Source organism: the organism of the source record quoted next, unplaced genomic scaffold (genome assembly GCF_019419815.1).
Source record: "Pyrus x bretschneideri cultivar Hongxiangsu unplaced genomic scaffold, Pyrus_bretschneideri_v1 Contig267, whole genome shotgun sequence".
Classification (NCBI taxonomy): domain Eukaryota; kingdom Viridiplantae; phylum Streptophyta; class Magnoliopsida; order Rosales; family Rosaceae; genus Pyrus; species Pyrus x bretschneideri.
In genome coordinates this window covers 325602-339077 of record NW_025999576.1, presented here as the reverse complement: position 1 = coordinate 339077, position 13476 = coordinate 325602, and the positions used below count along the sequence as shown (strand labels likewise).

The 13476-nt window shown below is 39.0% G+C and overlaps 2 protein-coding genes and 1 pseudogene across 3 annotated transcripts; all 3 read left to right on the top strand.

The window, feature by feature from the left end:
• The first annotated feature begins 4563 nt into the window (after positions 1-4563).
• Positions 4564-7431, top strand: LOC103934575 (chloroplastic lipocalin-like). 2 transcript variants are annotated; one of them, XM_009344326.3, is made up of 5 exons: positions 4564-4828; positions 5329-5455; positions 5970-6209; positions 6558-6848; positions 7025-7431. In XM_009344326.3, exons 1-5 carry the CDS (start codon positions 4755-4757, stop codon positions 7301-7303), a joined length of 1011 nt encoding a protein of 336 aa, XP_009342601.2. In that variant the 5' UTR covers positions 4564-4754; the 3' UTR covers positions 7304-7431. The 2 variants fall into 2 exon arrangements, with proteins under 2 accessions (XP_009342601.2, XP_048443379.1); XM_048587422.1 differs by lacking the exon at positions 4564-4828 and having other exon boundaries at positions 5326-5455; positions 5929-6209.
• A 709-nt stretch (positions 7432-8140) lies between these two features.
• Positions 8141-9713, top strand: LOC103948789 (protein MOS2-like). Its single transcript, XM_009359858.3, is given in 2 exon segments — positions 8141-9359; positions 9362-9713. Coding segments are annotated over 2 exon segments (1335 nt in total). The 5' UTR covers positions 8141-8173; the 3' UTR covers positions 9511-9713.
• Positions 9714-10281: 568 nt separating this feature from the next.
• Positions 10282-12532, top strand: LOC103934574 (annotated as a pseudogene).
• The last annotated feature ends 944 nt before the right edge of the window (positions 12533-13476 follow it).

The following is a 13476-nucleotide window of genomic DNA, read 5'->3' as shown; positions in this document are numbered from 1 at the left end:
CATAATTTCACGTTTATGATCAAAATTAGAGGTAGGCACGGTCCGGTTCGGCCCGATTCCACGAACCTAAAATCGAAATCGGAACCTGAAAATATTAACAGTTCATTTCAATGCAATTTCGCAAAAATTTATTATTATGAAAATTGTACGATTTAGTTCACGTCGGTTCCGATTCGATTCATGCTGGCTTACGGTTTTATCCAAAATTATATATATTTTTTCGAATCTTCTACTTCCAATAGCAAACGCATATTTCAACTACAAATTCAAGCAAATTTAGCTCCCGTTACTAGATCTACAAGATTGTTACTGAAAAATAGAAAGTGTACATATAAATATATATCAAAAGATAGAAAGCCTCAGAGTAAGACCGAAGTGTACATCCTACACTAAATCTAAAGTTTACATAATGCATAATCTATATATGAAACATTCATAACCCCAAAATTGCCCTCTCCCATTATATAGTAATTATAATATAGGGTAAATATCAGTTTACTACCCTTATGTTTTGTGGTTTTCAACATTTAATATATCATGTTTTTTTTTGTCCCAGAGTCATACCTAAAGTGTTAATTTTGGGACAGTCTCATACATCCGTTAGTCAAACTGTTACGTCTATCGTTAACTGATGATGTGGCGCCGATGTGGACAATGACTGGACGCCATGTGTCATTAAAAGTATTAAAATATTAAAATAATTAATTAAAAAACTATAGATATATAAAAATAAAATAAAAAAGAACAAGAAAAAAAACCCAGAACCCCCTTCTCTGCAAATCAAAACAACAAAATATTCCGATCAAAACATCCCCAAAACCCAATCTTTCAATTCAATCCCCCATTCTTAAACCCTAAAGTTCACTTCTTTCAGATCAAAAGGAAAACCCCAATTTAATTAGTTTCAAAGTTTCATAAAATTCAAACTGAAAGACGATGTTGAACTCAAACCACCACAACCCCCGTCTCCCTCACTCGCCCTTCGTCTTCCCCACCCGACGTCTCTCCATGCCTTCCACCCCTCCATCCCTGTGAAATCCTCATAACCACCATTGTGAACCCCTCACTCCACCATCCTCAATTTGAGAAAAATATAAAGGTCTTATCTTCTTCGTGGGTTTCTTCCAGGCAATGGATGATATGCGGTAGTTTCAAAGAAATGCCTCCGGCTAGTTTTCACCACCAACGTCTCTCGGGTTGAGTGGGGATGACAGTTTGGGTCCCTCGATTCCACTGGTGGTAGCCGCGTTTCGAGTAGACGAAAGGAACCCCGTCAATCATGCATGGCAGTAACCTCGACCTAGGTCAGATGACAGTGGCTCGCCTTGATTGCAGATCCAAGGCTCCGTTGGACTATATAGACTGGGAATTTAAGGAATGGACGCTCATACATCTCTGATTTTATGAAAAAGATAGAGACTCAAAGATGGTTGTGACTTGTGAGATCTAAGATAGAGGTGTTTCGTTGGATTAACGAATGTATGAGACTGTTCCAAAATTAAAACTTTAGGTATGACTCAGGGACAAAAAAAACTTGATTTACTAAATGTTGAAAACCACGAAATATGAGAGTAGTAAACTGATATTTACCCTATAATATAAATGATTTTAATTATAAAGATAACGTTTCGTAAATGAACCACAAAATGTTTTGACTTTTGAGGAAGAATTCCTTCCCAAATTTTGTGGAGCTTATTATGCAACAGGCCAGAGAATGAAGAAGCTCGTCTTCGAAGCCATGTTTGATGTTTGGCCCAAAGAACCAGACCCAATATCCCATCCCAGATACATTTAAACCCACTCCAATTTAAGAGAAATTTAAATAAAAATTGAATAATAATAATAAAGAACAAGAAGAGGAAGTTGCCACTGCAATCCTTCAACCTACCTCCTTCACCGTGGCCCGCGGCCTGAGCTCCCCTTTAAAGGTATTCAGAGAAATTGGTGTTCAGAGATTGAGGTCCAAATCCTTACAGAATGACTACAAAAATTCAGCTCCCATTGCATACAAACTATTTGCTTAAATGCCTGTAAGTATGATATATATTTTCAATCATAATTTCTCCAACAATGATAATCTGCAGTGACTCAATGGATTCGAACGCAGAAGCTCTGGAGGAGAAGTTGGCATCTTTGCTTGGTCAGCTCCAAGCAGAGGCTGCCATTCTAGAAAGAATGGCGTACAAAAGCAAGAACCAGCACAGGCGCGGCTCCTACTTCCAGCACCTTACGAAGGTTTACGGTTTTCCCACCTTGTGTATGATCATAATGCTTTTGCCTATTTGTTTGGTTCCTCAGAAAATTCATGAAAGAGAAGGAAAATTAAGTATACTTTAACTTGTATCATGATTTGATTGCAGTGAATGGTTTAACTGACTAATTTGAATGGCGGGTTTTTGTTGCATAATCTTTTTTTATGGGTTTCAAATTTTGAAGTTAGCTGTTTTTGCAGTTGTAAGCTTCTTACTTTTTTGTTTGATTGCCTTGAAAATTAATGGAAGAAGAAGAAAAGTTTCGGTATTGCATTAATGGGGGTGAAGTTTTAGTCTGCCTAGCTTAATGGGGTTGAAGTTTTAAAATTTGATCATCTATTATGTGTTTTACTTTGCTGTTTTGTATGCGTTTACGTAGTTTGCCTCACTTTTGTTTATGTCAGGTAAGGAGGGACTTGAGGCTTTTACAATCAACTAAACTGGAGGAACTTTTTGGTTGCTGTTTTCAAAGTATTACTGGGAACAGACCTAAGCAAAAGTTGCATCTATTACAAAGGTAAAACATGAAATTTCAATTTGCATCCTATGTTGCATTTTTTTGGGGGGAGGTAGAGCAGAGTCAACATTTCATCAGTTGTGCTTATGCATCTGTCGTTGAGCGATACGAATACATCTCATGTTTCCGAACACATCTTCCAGTATGATGTAATTCTAGCTGTACGAGTAACTAATTTTCTCCTAAGGTTCATTCAGGTTCAACCGTTTAAGTGTTTGAAAAGTCTACATGAAGTCCTAGCAAACTTTGTTGAACTGAGTTTTACAATTATCTACTTGGTTTATATCCAAGGATTAAAGTCGTTCATAGTAGCTTTGTCTAAGTTTTGTTTTCTCCTCGACGAAAAGTTTGTTCTTCGTTTAGACCTTGGTTTCCTGTAGTTTAATGTGATTATGGAAATACAATTTACTTGTTGAGTCTTCTTAAACTTTGGTTTGTGCCAGATGATGAATCTATTCGCGAAACGGCAGATGCAAACCGCAGCGCTGAAAAAGGTCCAGTCGAGGTCAAGGAGGATAAGATCAATTTGATGTCAGGTCTGTCCAATGACGGTGATAACAGGCAGCTGGTTGAGCATTGCGAAGATGGTTCAACCGTTGGAGAGACTCCGAGCATGAAGTTTTCCGAAGAAGGTTGCTTGCAAACAGGCACGAGCTCGTCTTCAGTTCCGATGCATCAAAACTGAAGTCTGGACCGGTTAAAGTGGCATTTATACAAGTCAAAACACCTTCACAGTCGAATACAACTGAAATCCCTTCTAAATAAACTGACATCAATAGCAATACCAAGGAAGATACATCATTCAGTTTGCTTTCTAGTGGAAATGTAGAGAGTAGTCTCATAGATCATGAGTGAAATCATGATTACCCTAATTAAACAGAATTATTAAGAACCTATTCTATTAGGTTTACAATGCAACACGGTCATTTTATCTCCTCTTTGCCCCAATAATATTGTCGTACGTCTTTAACAAGGGTCTCTCTCTCGACATTTTCCTTTGTGTCTATGGGTACGTAAGACAACCGTGGTGTTTTTTATTTATTTAACAAAGGATAGAGTATCTACATTAATCTACGGAGAGGAGATGTCGAAAACGGGATATCAAATACAAAAATAAATGTTCTTAACTAACTGAATACAAGGTACTTACTGACAATTATGATGTCTTGACTCTTTTAAGTCGGAGTAAAAAGTTGGACAATTGGAAAATGTGTTAAACGTGGTTCACTGAAATCTGATTTTTGTTTTATATAGCCGACAAAATTGAACAAAAATGCTAAGGACTTTGGTCATGTGGAAGTCTTGAATAGTTGCAGGGCTTTCTCATCCACACATTGTGCCCAAAGTCGATATTTTTCTTTCTTCACTTCAATGGCTCCACTTCATTCAACAAATAAAATCCAATCATATCCACGTTAGCTAATTTTTGGTCGAAGCGAGTACAATAATGCGAGCAACTTTGAATCCAACTGTCAGTACTCTATATTTTACTCCCAACTCCCAAGCACATGGTGACTTTGATCTTACTCGTTAAATCAAACTGACCTGCTCAACATATATAAGAACGCCTCATCACAAGTAAAATGATTAGAAATTTTAACATTCAAATTGATCAGACGCTCTTATAGACTTATTATATCACTCTTATAAGTTTATAACTTTTTTTTAGATTAGTTAGTCCAGCACTCAGATATTGTAGAATCATTATAAAAGCCATTTTTCATTTAATTTTCTAAATTTCTTTTTCTTCTTTCTCTTTTGATTTTGATTTTTATAAACAAATGCAGTACATATTGTGCTCAGTTTCCTTAAAAGGACGAGACTTGCATGACAAGGTCTTGGTTGAGGTTTGTTTTGGATTATTTGGGGGGCCTAACGGTTTCACTCAAGACATCAAGACGGTGACGTTTAGATGGGATTATAGGAGGGAGGGGAGATTTTACTAGTGGAGTACTCTTGAAGCCTTTGAGAGTAAAAGCATAGAAATGGTACTTGTGCTTCAATGCTCTCTTCTTCTTCTTCCTCCTCCTCCTCCTCCTCGAAATGTCTCTCCCTGCAGGTACAAAAATCTCACTCACTTCCGCTTCCCAGTCTATCATCTTATTATTATGGGGCCTTTTTTTGCTTTATTTGCTTACATTTTCCCATTTGTTTTGTATTTTTGCTCATAATCTTGCTGTAATTACTCATAAATGGTTTGTTTTTGCATGTGGTGGATTGCCCTGAGGTTAGGGCCTTCCACTGCATCCTGGTTCAAACCCTCTCCATCCTCCTGTTAGAGTAGAAATATCGCTTGTAATAAAATAAAAAAAGATGGTTTGGTTTTCTTGGATTTTTTGTGTTTCTAATTGTTGTGCTCAAAATGCAGTGGAAAGTAATGTAAAATTGAGTAATTGCAAATGCATATATGCCTCTATGTTCTTGGATTTCATAAGAAACTATACCAATTACATACGGTTTTTTATTTTCAATTTCAACCACATTTTCCAAGCTAGTGTTGTTGTTTTTCTGGTCTTTGCTGGATGCAAAGAGTGACATTTTTGTTCTCCTGATTTACAGGGGAATGCCTGGTAAAATCATGATGAATTGCTGTTTGGAGCAATCGATCAGCGGCAGCAAGCAACTGTCCCGTCATGTTTTATCCGGGTTTGCCGCAACATTAGTGTTTATCTCTCAAATAAATCAGGTTAGCAGATTTAGTCTTTTGTATTGTTATAGGATGCTGGAATTGAATACTAGCAGAAGATTTATATTGCTAGTTGCTAAACTGACTCATCAGATTACATAAAAGAACATAGATTTTGGACCAATCATTTCCTTGCTCGACGTTGTCTAAGCTAATGGACAGAAGTTAAACCCTTTAGATCAATATTTGTTCGAGTTCTTTCATATATCGGGATTGTCAGAGCATTTCTGGCTGAGATGTTTGAGCTTGGTGTTCTTGATGTTGTATATGAGACCTCGTTAAACACTGAGTTTTCAGTTTCACTTCCTTTAGTGCTTCACTCTATATAACCGGTTTAAATAAGATTAGGATTTCGAATAGACTTAGCCGGACTTTTATGTGTTTGAAAGTTTAATAGGGAATTTAGTCCGAAACTAGGTTGCCTTGTGGTTGTAATAACAAAAAAAGATTTAGGTACTCTTATGTTATTGCAGCAGGTAGAGGATACATGATGCCCTTTACTGCTTTTGGGCAGGCGGTTGCATCAGATGTTTCCCATCAAAGAAATATATATGAGTCTGCAAATGCTACGGAGGAGACAGTTACTCTTCCGCTTGATAAGGGATCCGATGAAGGAGATGAGAGGCTAATGATGATGAGAGGCATGACAGCAAATAACTTTGACCCTGTTAGATATTCTGGAAGGTGGTTTGAAGTTGCTTCGCTTAAACGTGGATTTGCTGGGCAAGGTCAGGAAGACTGCCACTGCACCCAGGTAAACACAAAGGGTACGTGTAGTTGTAAAAAACTGCGACGTTTAGTTTGACTCTTGGTTCGGGAAATAGTGTAGATTTGAGAGGAAAATATATTCTCCCCTTTCTGTTGTATTTGACAAGAGTGCAGATCTGAACTGTTGAACCTACTCATCAATCGTTGTTTAGCTACCTAGTTGTTTATCAATAGCCCTTCCAAGTAGCAGGTGGTCGAAATCATCCTGAAAGCAAGATCAGCTTTCTTGTGATGATTTGCTTCTCATTGCTTATGGATAACAGGCTCTTTCTGTCACACTGTTCACCACCTATTTTCTGACTGCAAAACCATATATCACCTTATTAAATTGCAGGGTGTGTATACATTTGACTTGGCGAAACGGGCCATCCAGGTTGATACCTTCTGTGTTCACGGGAGCCCTGATGGATATATCACTGGAATACGGGGAAATGTTCAATGCCTTTCGGACCAAGATTTGGAGAAAAAAGAAACAGATCTAGAAAAGCAGGAGATGATCAAAGAGAAGTGTTTCCTCCGTTTTCCATCATTGCCATTCATCCCTAAGCTGCCATATGATGTGATTGCAACTGATTATGACAATTACGCTCTAGTTTCGGGAGCGAAGGACACTGGTTTTATACAGGTACTCACTCATAAACTGCCTTTTAATTCATAGGAATGTTAGATAGAAGTATTCGTGTTTACTACTTTGAACATTTTATACTCTTGTTTGACGTTGCGCGAGTTTTTACTCGCATCCCTACAATTTGAGGACGCATAATATTACGTGGGAATCGATCTGTGGCATTAATATTACAGATTTACTCGAGAACGCCTAATCCCGGTCCTGAGTTCATAGAGAAGTACAAATCTTACTTGGCCAACTTCGGATACAACCCAAGCAAAATCACGGACACACCACAAGACTGTGAGCAAATGACGGACACGCGGTTATCTGCAATGATGTCAATGCCCGGGATGCAACAGGCCTTAACAAATGAATTTCCTGATCTCGAACTGAAGAAATCTGTTCAATTTGACCCCTTTACGAGCGTATTCGACACTCTGAAGAAGCTTGTTCAGCTCTATTTTAAATAGTCCTGAGCTGGTTAGTTTTTGCTCTTCTTGTTGGTTATGTTCTTACTAATCTGTCAAAAGAGAGATTTAAGTTGATGTGCACGTTTTGTTACTTTGATGTAAATCTACATGAACTATGACTATGATTATTCGTTTATGCCTTTCATGATTCTTCTTTGTGATCTTAATGCCTACCATAAACCTGTCATTGTGCATATTGGAAACAGTATGGGGAATTTTAATACTGGTCTAATGTTTTTAGTCACTTAGTACTGTGATCTAGAGAAATTCTTCTTTATTTGTAAGCGAGATATCTAAGATTCGAATCTTGTAAATGCCGAATTCGAAAATAATTTATTCCCCACCCTTTAGTGTAGGGTATATTCCATTCATTCGAAAACTGTTATTTTCGTGCAGGTTAACAGATCGTGCAAGAAATTATCAGATTAGAAATCATTGTAAATTTTTTTATTTAAAATTAAATATAAACATTATCGGATGAAAACTGATCGTACAATATACGATGAACGAATGTGATTGAAGCATTCTCCGCCAAAAATCCCCTCTCTTGATCAAATATGTTGATGCGCAACCCATCCGCATATTTAATTAAATCTCAACACTCTATTTTTTTTTAAATGAAAATGAACGGCCGACATTTGATCAAATACGTTGATGCGCAACGCATCCGCATGTAAGCCATGGGAAGGGGGGACAACCTCGGAATGGGCATTAGGGGTGGGAATTTTGCCCAATCCTAATTGGAATGGGTTAAATTAAGGCCCTCGGGTCAAAATAAAGCCCACACTAAAAACCCACGCAAACTTAAACGTGGCCGGTAGCAGCGGCCTTCCGAAAATTCTTCCCCTCAGCAAAATCCAAAACCAAACCATGAAACTCTCCTTCTCCCTCCCTCCCAAATCCTCCTCCAAATCAAACCCTAAACGCAACCCCTCCTCCGCCACCGCCACCGCCACCTTCAACGACGGCACCGGCAACCACCCTAACGACGCCGTTTCCAAACACTTCGTTAGCGAATTCGACGCCTCGAAGCCTCTCTCCGCCGATCCTAAAGCCCGCGTGATCGCTCCGATCCCCAACGAATGGCGGCCCCACAAGAAGATGAAGAACATCGAGCTCCCCATCACCGAGTCCGGCGGCCACGAGCTCCAGTTCGAGGTCGAGACGCTCTCCGTCACCGACGACCCCGACGCCAAGATTTCGTACGGTCTCAATCTCCGGGAGAAATCGGAATTGGAGAATCGGGAGGGGTTGGGGAATGGTGAGCGGCCGAGATTGAGAGGCGTTGAGGATACTCTGCTGCAGAAGTTTAAAGACGATTTGGAGCGCTTGTCGGATCATAGGGGATTGGAGGAGTTTGAAGAGATGCCGGTGGAGGGTTACGGCGAGGCGTTGCTAACCGGGTACGGGTGGTACCCGGGTAGAGGAATTGGGAAGAATGCGAAGGAAGATGTGAAGATTGTGGAGTATACTAGGAGTACTGATAGGCACGGGTTAGGGTTTCTTGCGAATTCGAAAGAGAAGGATAGAAAGAATTCAAAAGAACAAGAGAAAGAGAAGAGGAAAGATGGGGATGTGGGGAAGGAAGTGAGGATCGTTTCAGGTCGAGACTATGTAGGTTTGAGAGGTAGGATTGTGGAGAAATTGGGCAATGGGAAACTGGTTTTGAAGCTGTTGAGTAAGAGCAAACAGCAAGATGAAGAGGTTGTAAAAGTGAATGCGGATGAAGTTGCGGAATTGGGTTCAAAAGAAGAGGACAAGTGCTTGAGGAGATTGAATGAGACACAAAGGAAAGTAGGTAGTGATAGCAGGCGGAGACGAGAAGAGCGAAGGGCTCATTCGACGTGGCTTGCGAGGAACATTCGGGTCAGGGTTATTAGCAAGGCCCTGAAAGGTGGGAAATTGTATTCGAGAAAAGGGGAGGTGATGGATGTTGTTGGACCCTACACTTGCGATATATCTATGGATGGAAGTAGGGAGCTTGTGCAGGGGGTTTCTCAGGATTTTCTTGAGACAGCCCTGCCAAGGTGCGGCGGACCGGTTCTTGTGTTATCTGGAAGCATAAGGGGGTCTATGGTAGTCTTGTGGAGAAGGATTCTGACAGAGAGACCGGTGTTGTCAAGGATTCTGATACCCATGCCTTGCTCAATGTGGGTCTTGAGCAGATTGCCGAGTTTACTGGTGATCCCAACGACCTTGGATATTGATTCATAGGTACTTTGAATCACAATTGTATTCTCTGTATACTGTGTTTGTAAGCTGACATTCCTATCAACTAAATTTGATATCTTCGTTTGCCATGCCATGCTGCTTCTACTTGGGAGTCTATTGGCTCCTCATTATTTCCGTGTATGAAATTTCCAGTGTTGTGAATTTAATTATTTCGTTCAGATGAATATTTCTTGATTAAGTGTTGGCTGTTAAATCTTAATTGTGCGAATTCCACCACCATGGTCTTCATTGTATGATGAGCCTTTGTGTATCCATTACAATGTTGCTACTGCTAGTCTGGTACTCAGTGGGTTAACAAGTCCAATTCTTGCCTTGTGTGATGGTCCAAAAGCCATTGCCTTACCGGTTGGTCGTGATTATGCTGCAAAGAGAGTGATTATTAGGTAAATTATACAAAACTACTTCAATTATGGATCGCACTGTGATCTTATATCTCATGCTTTAAACATTACAAAACGTGACAAATGCAGTATCAATATTTTTTATTTTTTATTTTTCTTGTTCATTTCACGTGAAAGCCACGTAATTAAAAAATAAATAAAGCAATTTAAAAGTAAAAATTTGTATGCCATAAAAATTAAATAAAAAGTGAGTGGGGCCCACCCCAACCAAACCATCCATCCTCCTCACCCTTCTTCCCCTCCATCTGCCACCCCCTCCTCTTCATTTCTTACCACCAAAAACATAGCCTCGCGCTTTCTCTTTTCGGAAGCAGAAGATAGAAGTTCCGCACAGGTACTTATGGAAATGACGTTCAATTTGTACGAAAATTAGGTATTCATGTTTATTTGTAGGAAGAAGAATGTGCTAGTCACTTCTATTTGGACCTATGCTTGCATTTACAAAGACTAGTCTCGCCTGATGTTTTATATGGAATTTTTGGGTGTAAGGATTTTGATTGATGACGAGCAACTATTTCAACCAATTCCACATGCGTAAGTAGAGTCTGGTTTCTAATCTCTGGAGTAAGGGTTTTGAAGTTTGCAAGATGTAGGTTGCATTAGATTATGGTGCTTCTTTAACTACAACATGGATGGGTTTTCTTAGCTTTTACAGAGTTACCGTAATATACAAGGGATATTTTTTGATTATACATGTCGTAGTTAACCCACGGAGCTGGTTTCTTTTGGTGTACATATTGTGTGGGTTATTACTTTATATTGAGCCACATTCGTGACAAACCAAAAAGTGAAATGATTGTCTTTTTGAAAACATCGCATAACAATAATTACACTACTATTTTCAAATCTTCCTCACTTTTAGTTAAAGCACGTGTACATTCATTCTCAACTCTTAATCCCTATATCACCAACTCGTCAAAAAGTACAATGAAACGACAATTAAAGCAAATCATCCTTGCCCAAATCATCAAAAACCCTAAACGCCAACTCTTAAACCCTCTACTGGGACATCTCACAAACTCCCCCGCCCCACAAACTGCCCTTTTCCTCTACAACCAAATGCTCCACTACCCAACCTCCCACAACCACTACACCTTCACTTACGCTCTCAAGGCATGTTGCTTCCTCCATGATGACAACAAGGGCCGGGAAGCCCACGCCCGCGTCGTAAAAACCGGGCACTTTTCCGATACCTTCATCCAAAACTCGTTGCCACTTCTACGTAACTCTAGCTGACATTGTATCTGCTACCCGGGTTTTCGATTCCATACCAAACCCTGATGTTGTTTCGTGGACTTCGATGATTTCGGGTCTTAACGAGTGTGTATTTGTAGAGGAAGCAATTGTTAAGTTTATGTCCATGGATGTGCAGCCTAATTCTACTACTCTTGTCATTGTTATGTCCTCTTGTTCGAGTTTAGGAGCTTTAAAGTTTGGTAAATCTGTTCATGGATATTGTATGAGGAAGTTATCTGTAAGGAATGTTATTTTGGAGAATGCAGTGTTGGATTTTTACATGAGATGTGGGTCTTTGGTGAGTGCACGGTACCTGTTTGTAAATATGCCCAAGAGAGATGTGTTTTCTTGGACTAGCATGGTGGGTGGTTATGCACAAAGAGGATTTTGTAGTGAGGCAGTGAGGCTTTTTCAGGAGATGGTTCAGGGAGAGGAAGTTGAGCCTAATGAGGCTACCATTGTAAATGTCTGGTCAGCGTGTTCTTCGATTGGGGCATTGAGTTTAGGCCAGCGGGTGAATTCGTACAGAAGTGCGCGGCCACATCTCTTGTTGAATGGCATTGTGGGAAATGCATTAATAAACATGTATGTAAAGTGTGGTGGAGTAGGTATGGCAGTTTCAGTTTTTAAAACCCTGGTTTGTAAGGATAACATTTCATGGAGTACCATCATAAGCGGCATGGCCATGAATGGTTATGGTATACACGCGTTGCAGCTCTTTTCGCTCATCCTAGTCCATGGGATTCTTCCTGATGAAGTAACCTTCCTTGGCTTGTTATCAGCATGCAGTCACGCAGGTCTAGTCGATCAAGGGTTGATGTTTTTCAATGCTATGAAAAATGTTTATCGGATTGCCCCTCAAACACAGCTTTACGCCTGCCTTGTTGATATGTATGGTCAAGCGGGGTTCTTGGAGGAAGCAGAGAGTTTCATGAAGGAAATGGCAACAGAAGCAGACGGCACTGTTTGGGGAGCGTTGCTTAACGCATGCAAAATTCATGGGAATGAGAAGATGTTTGAGAGGATCAGAAATGGTCTCCTCAAGAGTAGAGGAGTAAGCATCGAAACTTATGCTCTTGTATCGAATACATACGCTACTCACGAACGGTGGGATGAGGCTAATAAGGTTCGTGATAAAATGAGACAGATGGGGTTGAAGAAATTAGCAGCATATAGTCAAATAGATGTTGATCCAAATATCTTATAATCTCAGTACATGGTTGATGTACCTTGTACAGTAGAAATTATTCAAACAGTGACGTTCTTTTAGATTGAGCAACAAATCTACTCTCTCTCAAACACTTCAAAACTTTATACTCCGATTATTAGACAATACGATATTTTCATTTTCATTTTGTTATAATAAGAATAATAATGCTTGATAAATATGTTTGTCTATTTACTGCAGAACGATTAAGGCCAATCGCGATTTTTTTCCGCTTGTCGCTTTTTTTTCACACAATGATATTTGGACATCTATGATAGTCACAAACACGATTAGTTCATGGTTTTTGCAGCTCTATTGTAATAAACTAGTCAATCAAATAATTTGCAAAGAAGTAATATTTGTGCGAAATAATAAAAAGTTAGGTGCTTGTTGAGGTTTAAACAATTTATGGCAATTTGTAAGTTGCTTTTATCATACCCAATAAACACCAAATTTAGAAAATCTCATATTTAATACCTCATATTAGTAAATACGTTGCTAAAGTTGAGAAAGCTGAAAACTTCGCCATTAACGTATTTACTAAAATGAGTTTACTAAGAGGGTGTGATATAATATTTGTGCTAAAATGAGTTTACCAAGAAAGGGGTGCTCATTTACTTAATCTATTGTACTCCAAAAATTCTTCGCTTCTTAACAAATTTAATCTCTTACGTCACATTTTTATTTTGATATAGTAGGAATAATAATGCTTGAGAAATACGTTTGTCCATGTACTGCAGAACAATTAAAGCTAGTCGCGTTCTTTTTCCTGCTTGTCATATCTTTTTCACGCAATGATAGTCACTAACACGACATGCAAGTTCAGTTCACGGTTTTCACAATTCTATTGTAATAAACCTAGTCAGTGAATTAATTTGCAAACAAGTAATATTTGTGCGAAATAATAAATAGATATGTGATTGTTGAGATTAATTAAACAATTTATGGGAACTTGTAAGTTGTGTTTATGGTACCAATATAATACCAAATAGAAACTCTCATATTTAATACCTCACATCAATAAATACGTTACTGAAGTATAAATACCAAATTAGAAACTCTCGGAAAAATGACAACATCAATAAATACGTTGCTGA

Bases quoted from the DNA above. Each gene is read 5' to 3' on its own strand.
- LOC103934575 (XM_009344326.3), top strand. From the start codon at position 4,755: ATGGTACTTGTGCTTCAATGCTCTCTTCTTCTTCTTCCTCCTCCTCCT. The intron at 5,456-5,969 runs GTTAGCAGATTT...GCTTTTGGGCAG, and splicing joins TTATCTCTCAAATAAATCAG to GCGGTTGCATCAGATGTTTC. The intron at 6,210-6,557 runs GTAAACACAAAG...ATTAAATTGCAG, and splicing joins AAGACTGCCACTGCACCCAG to GGTGTGTATACATTTGACTT.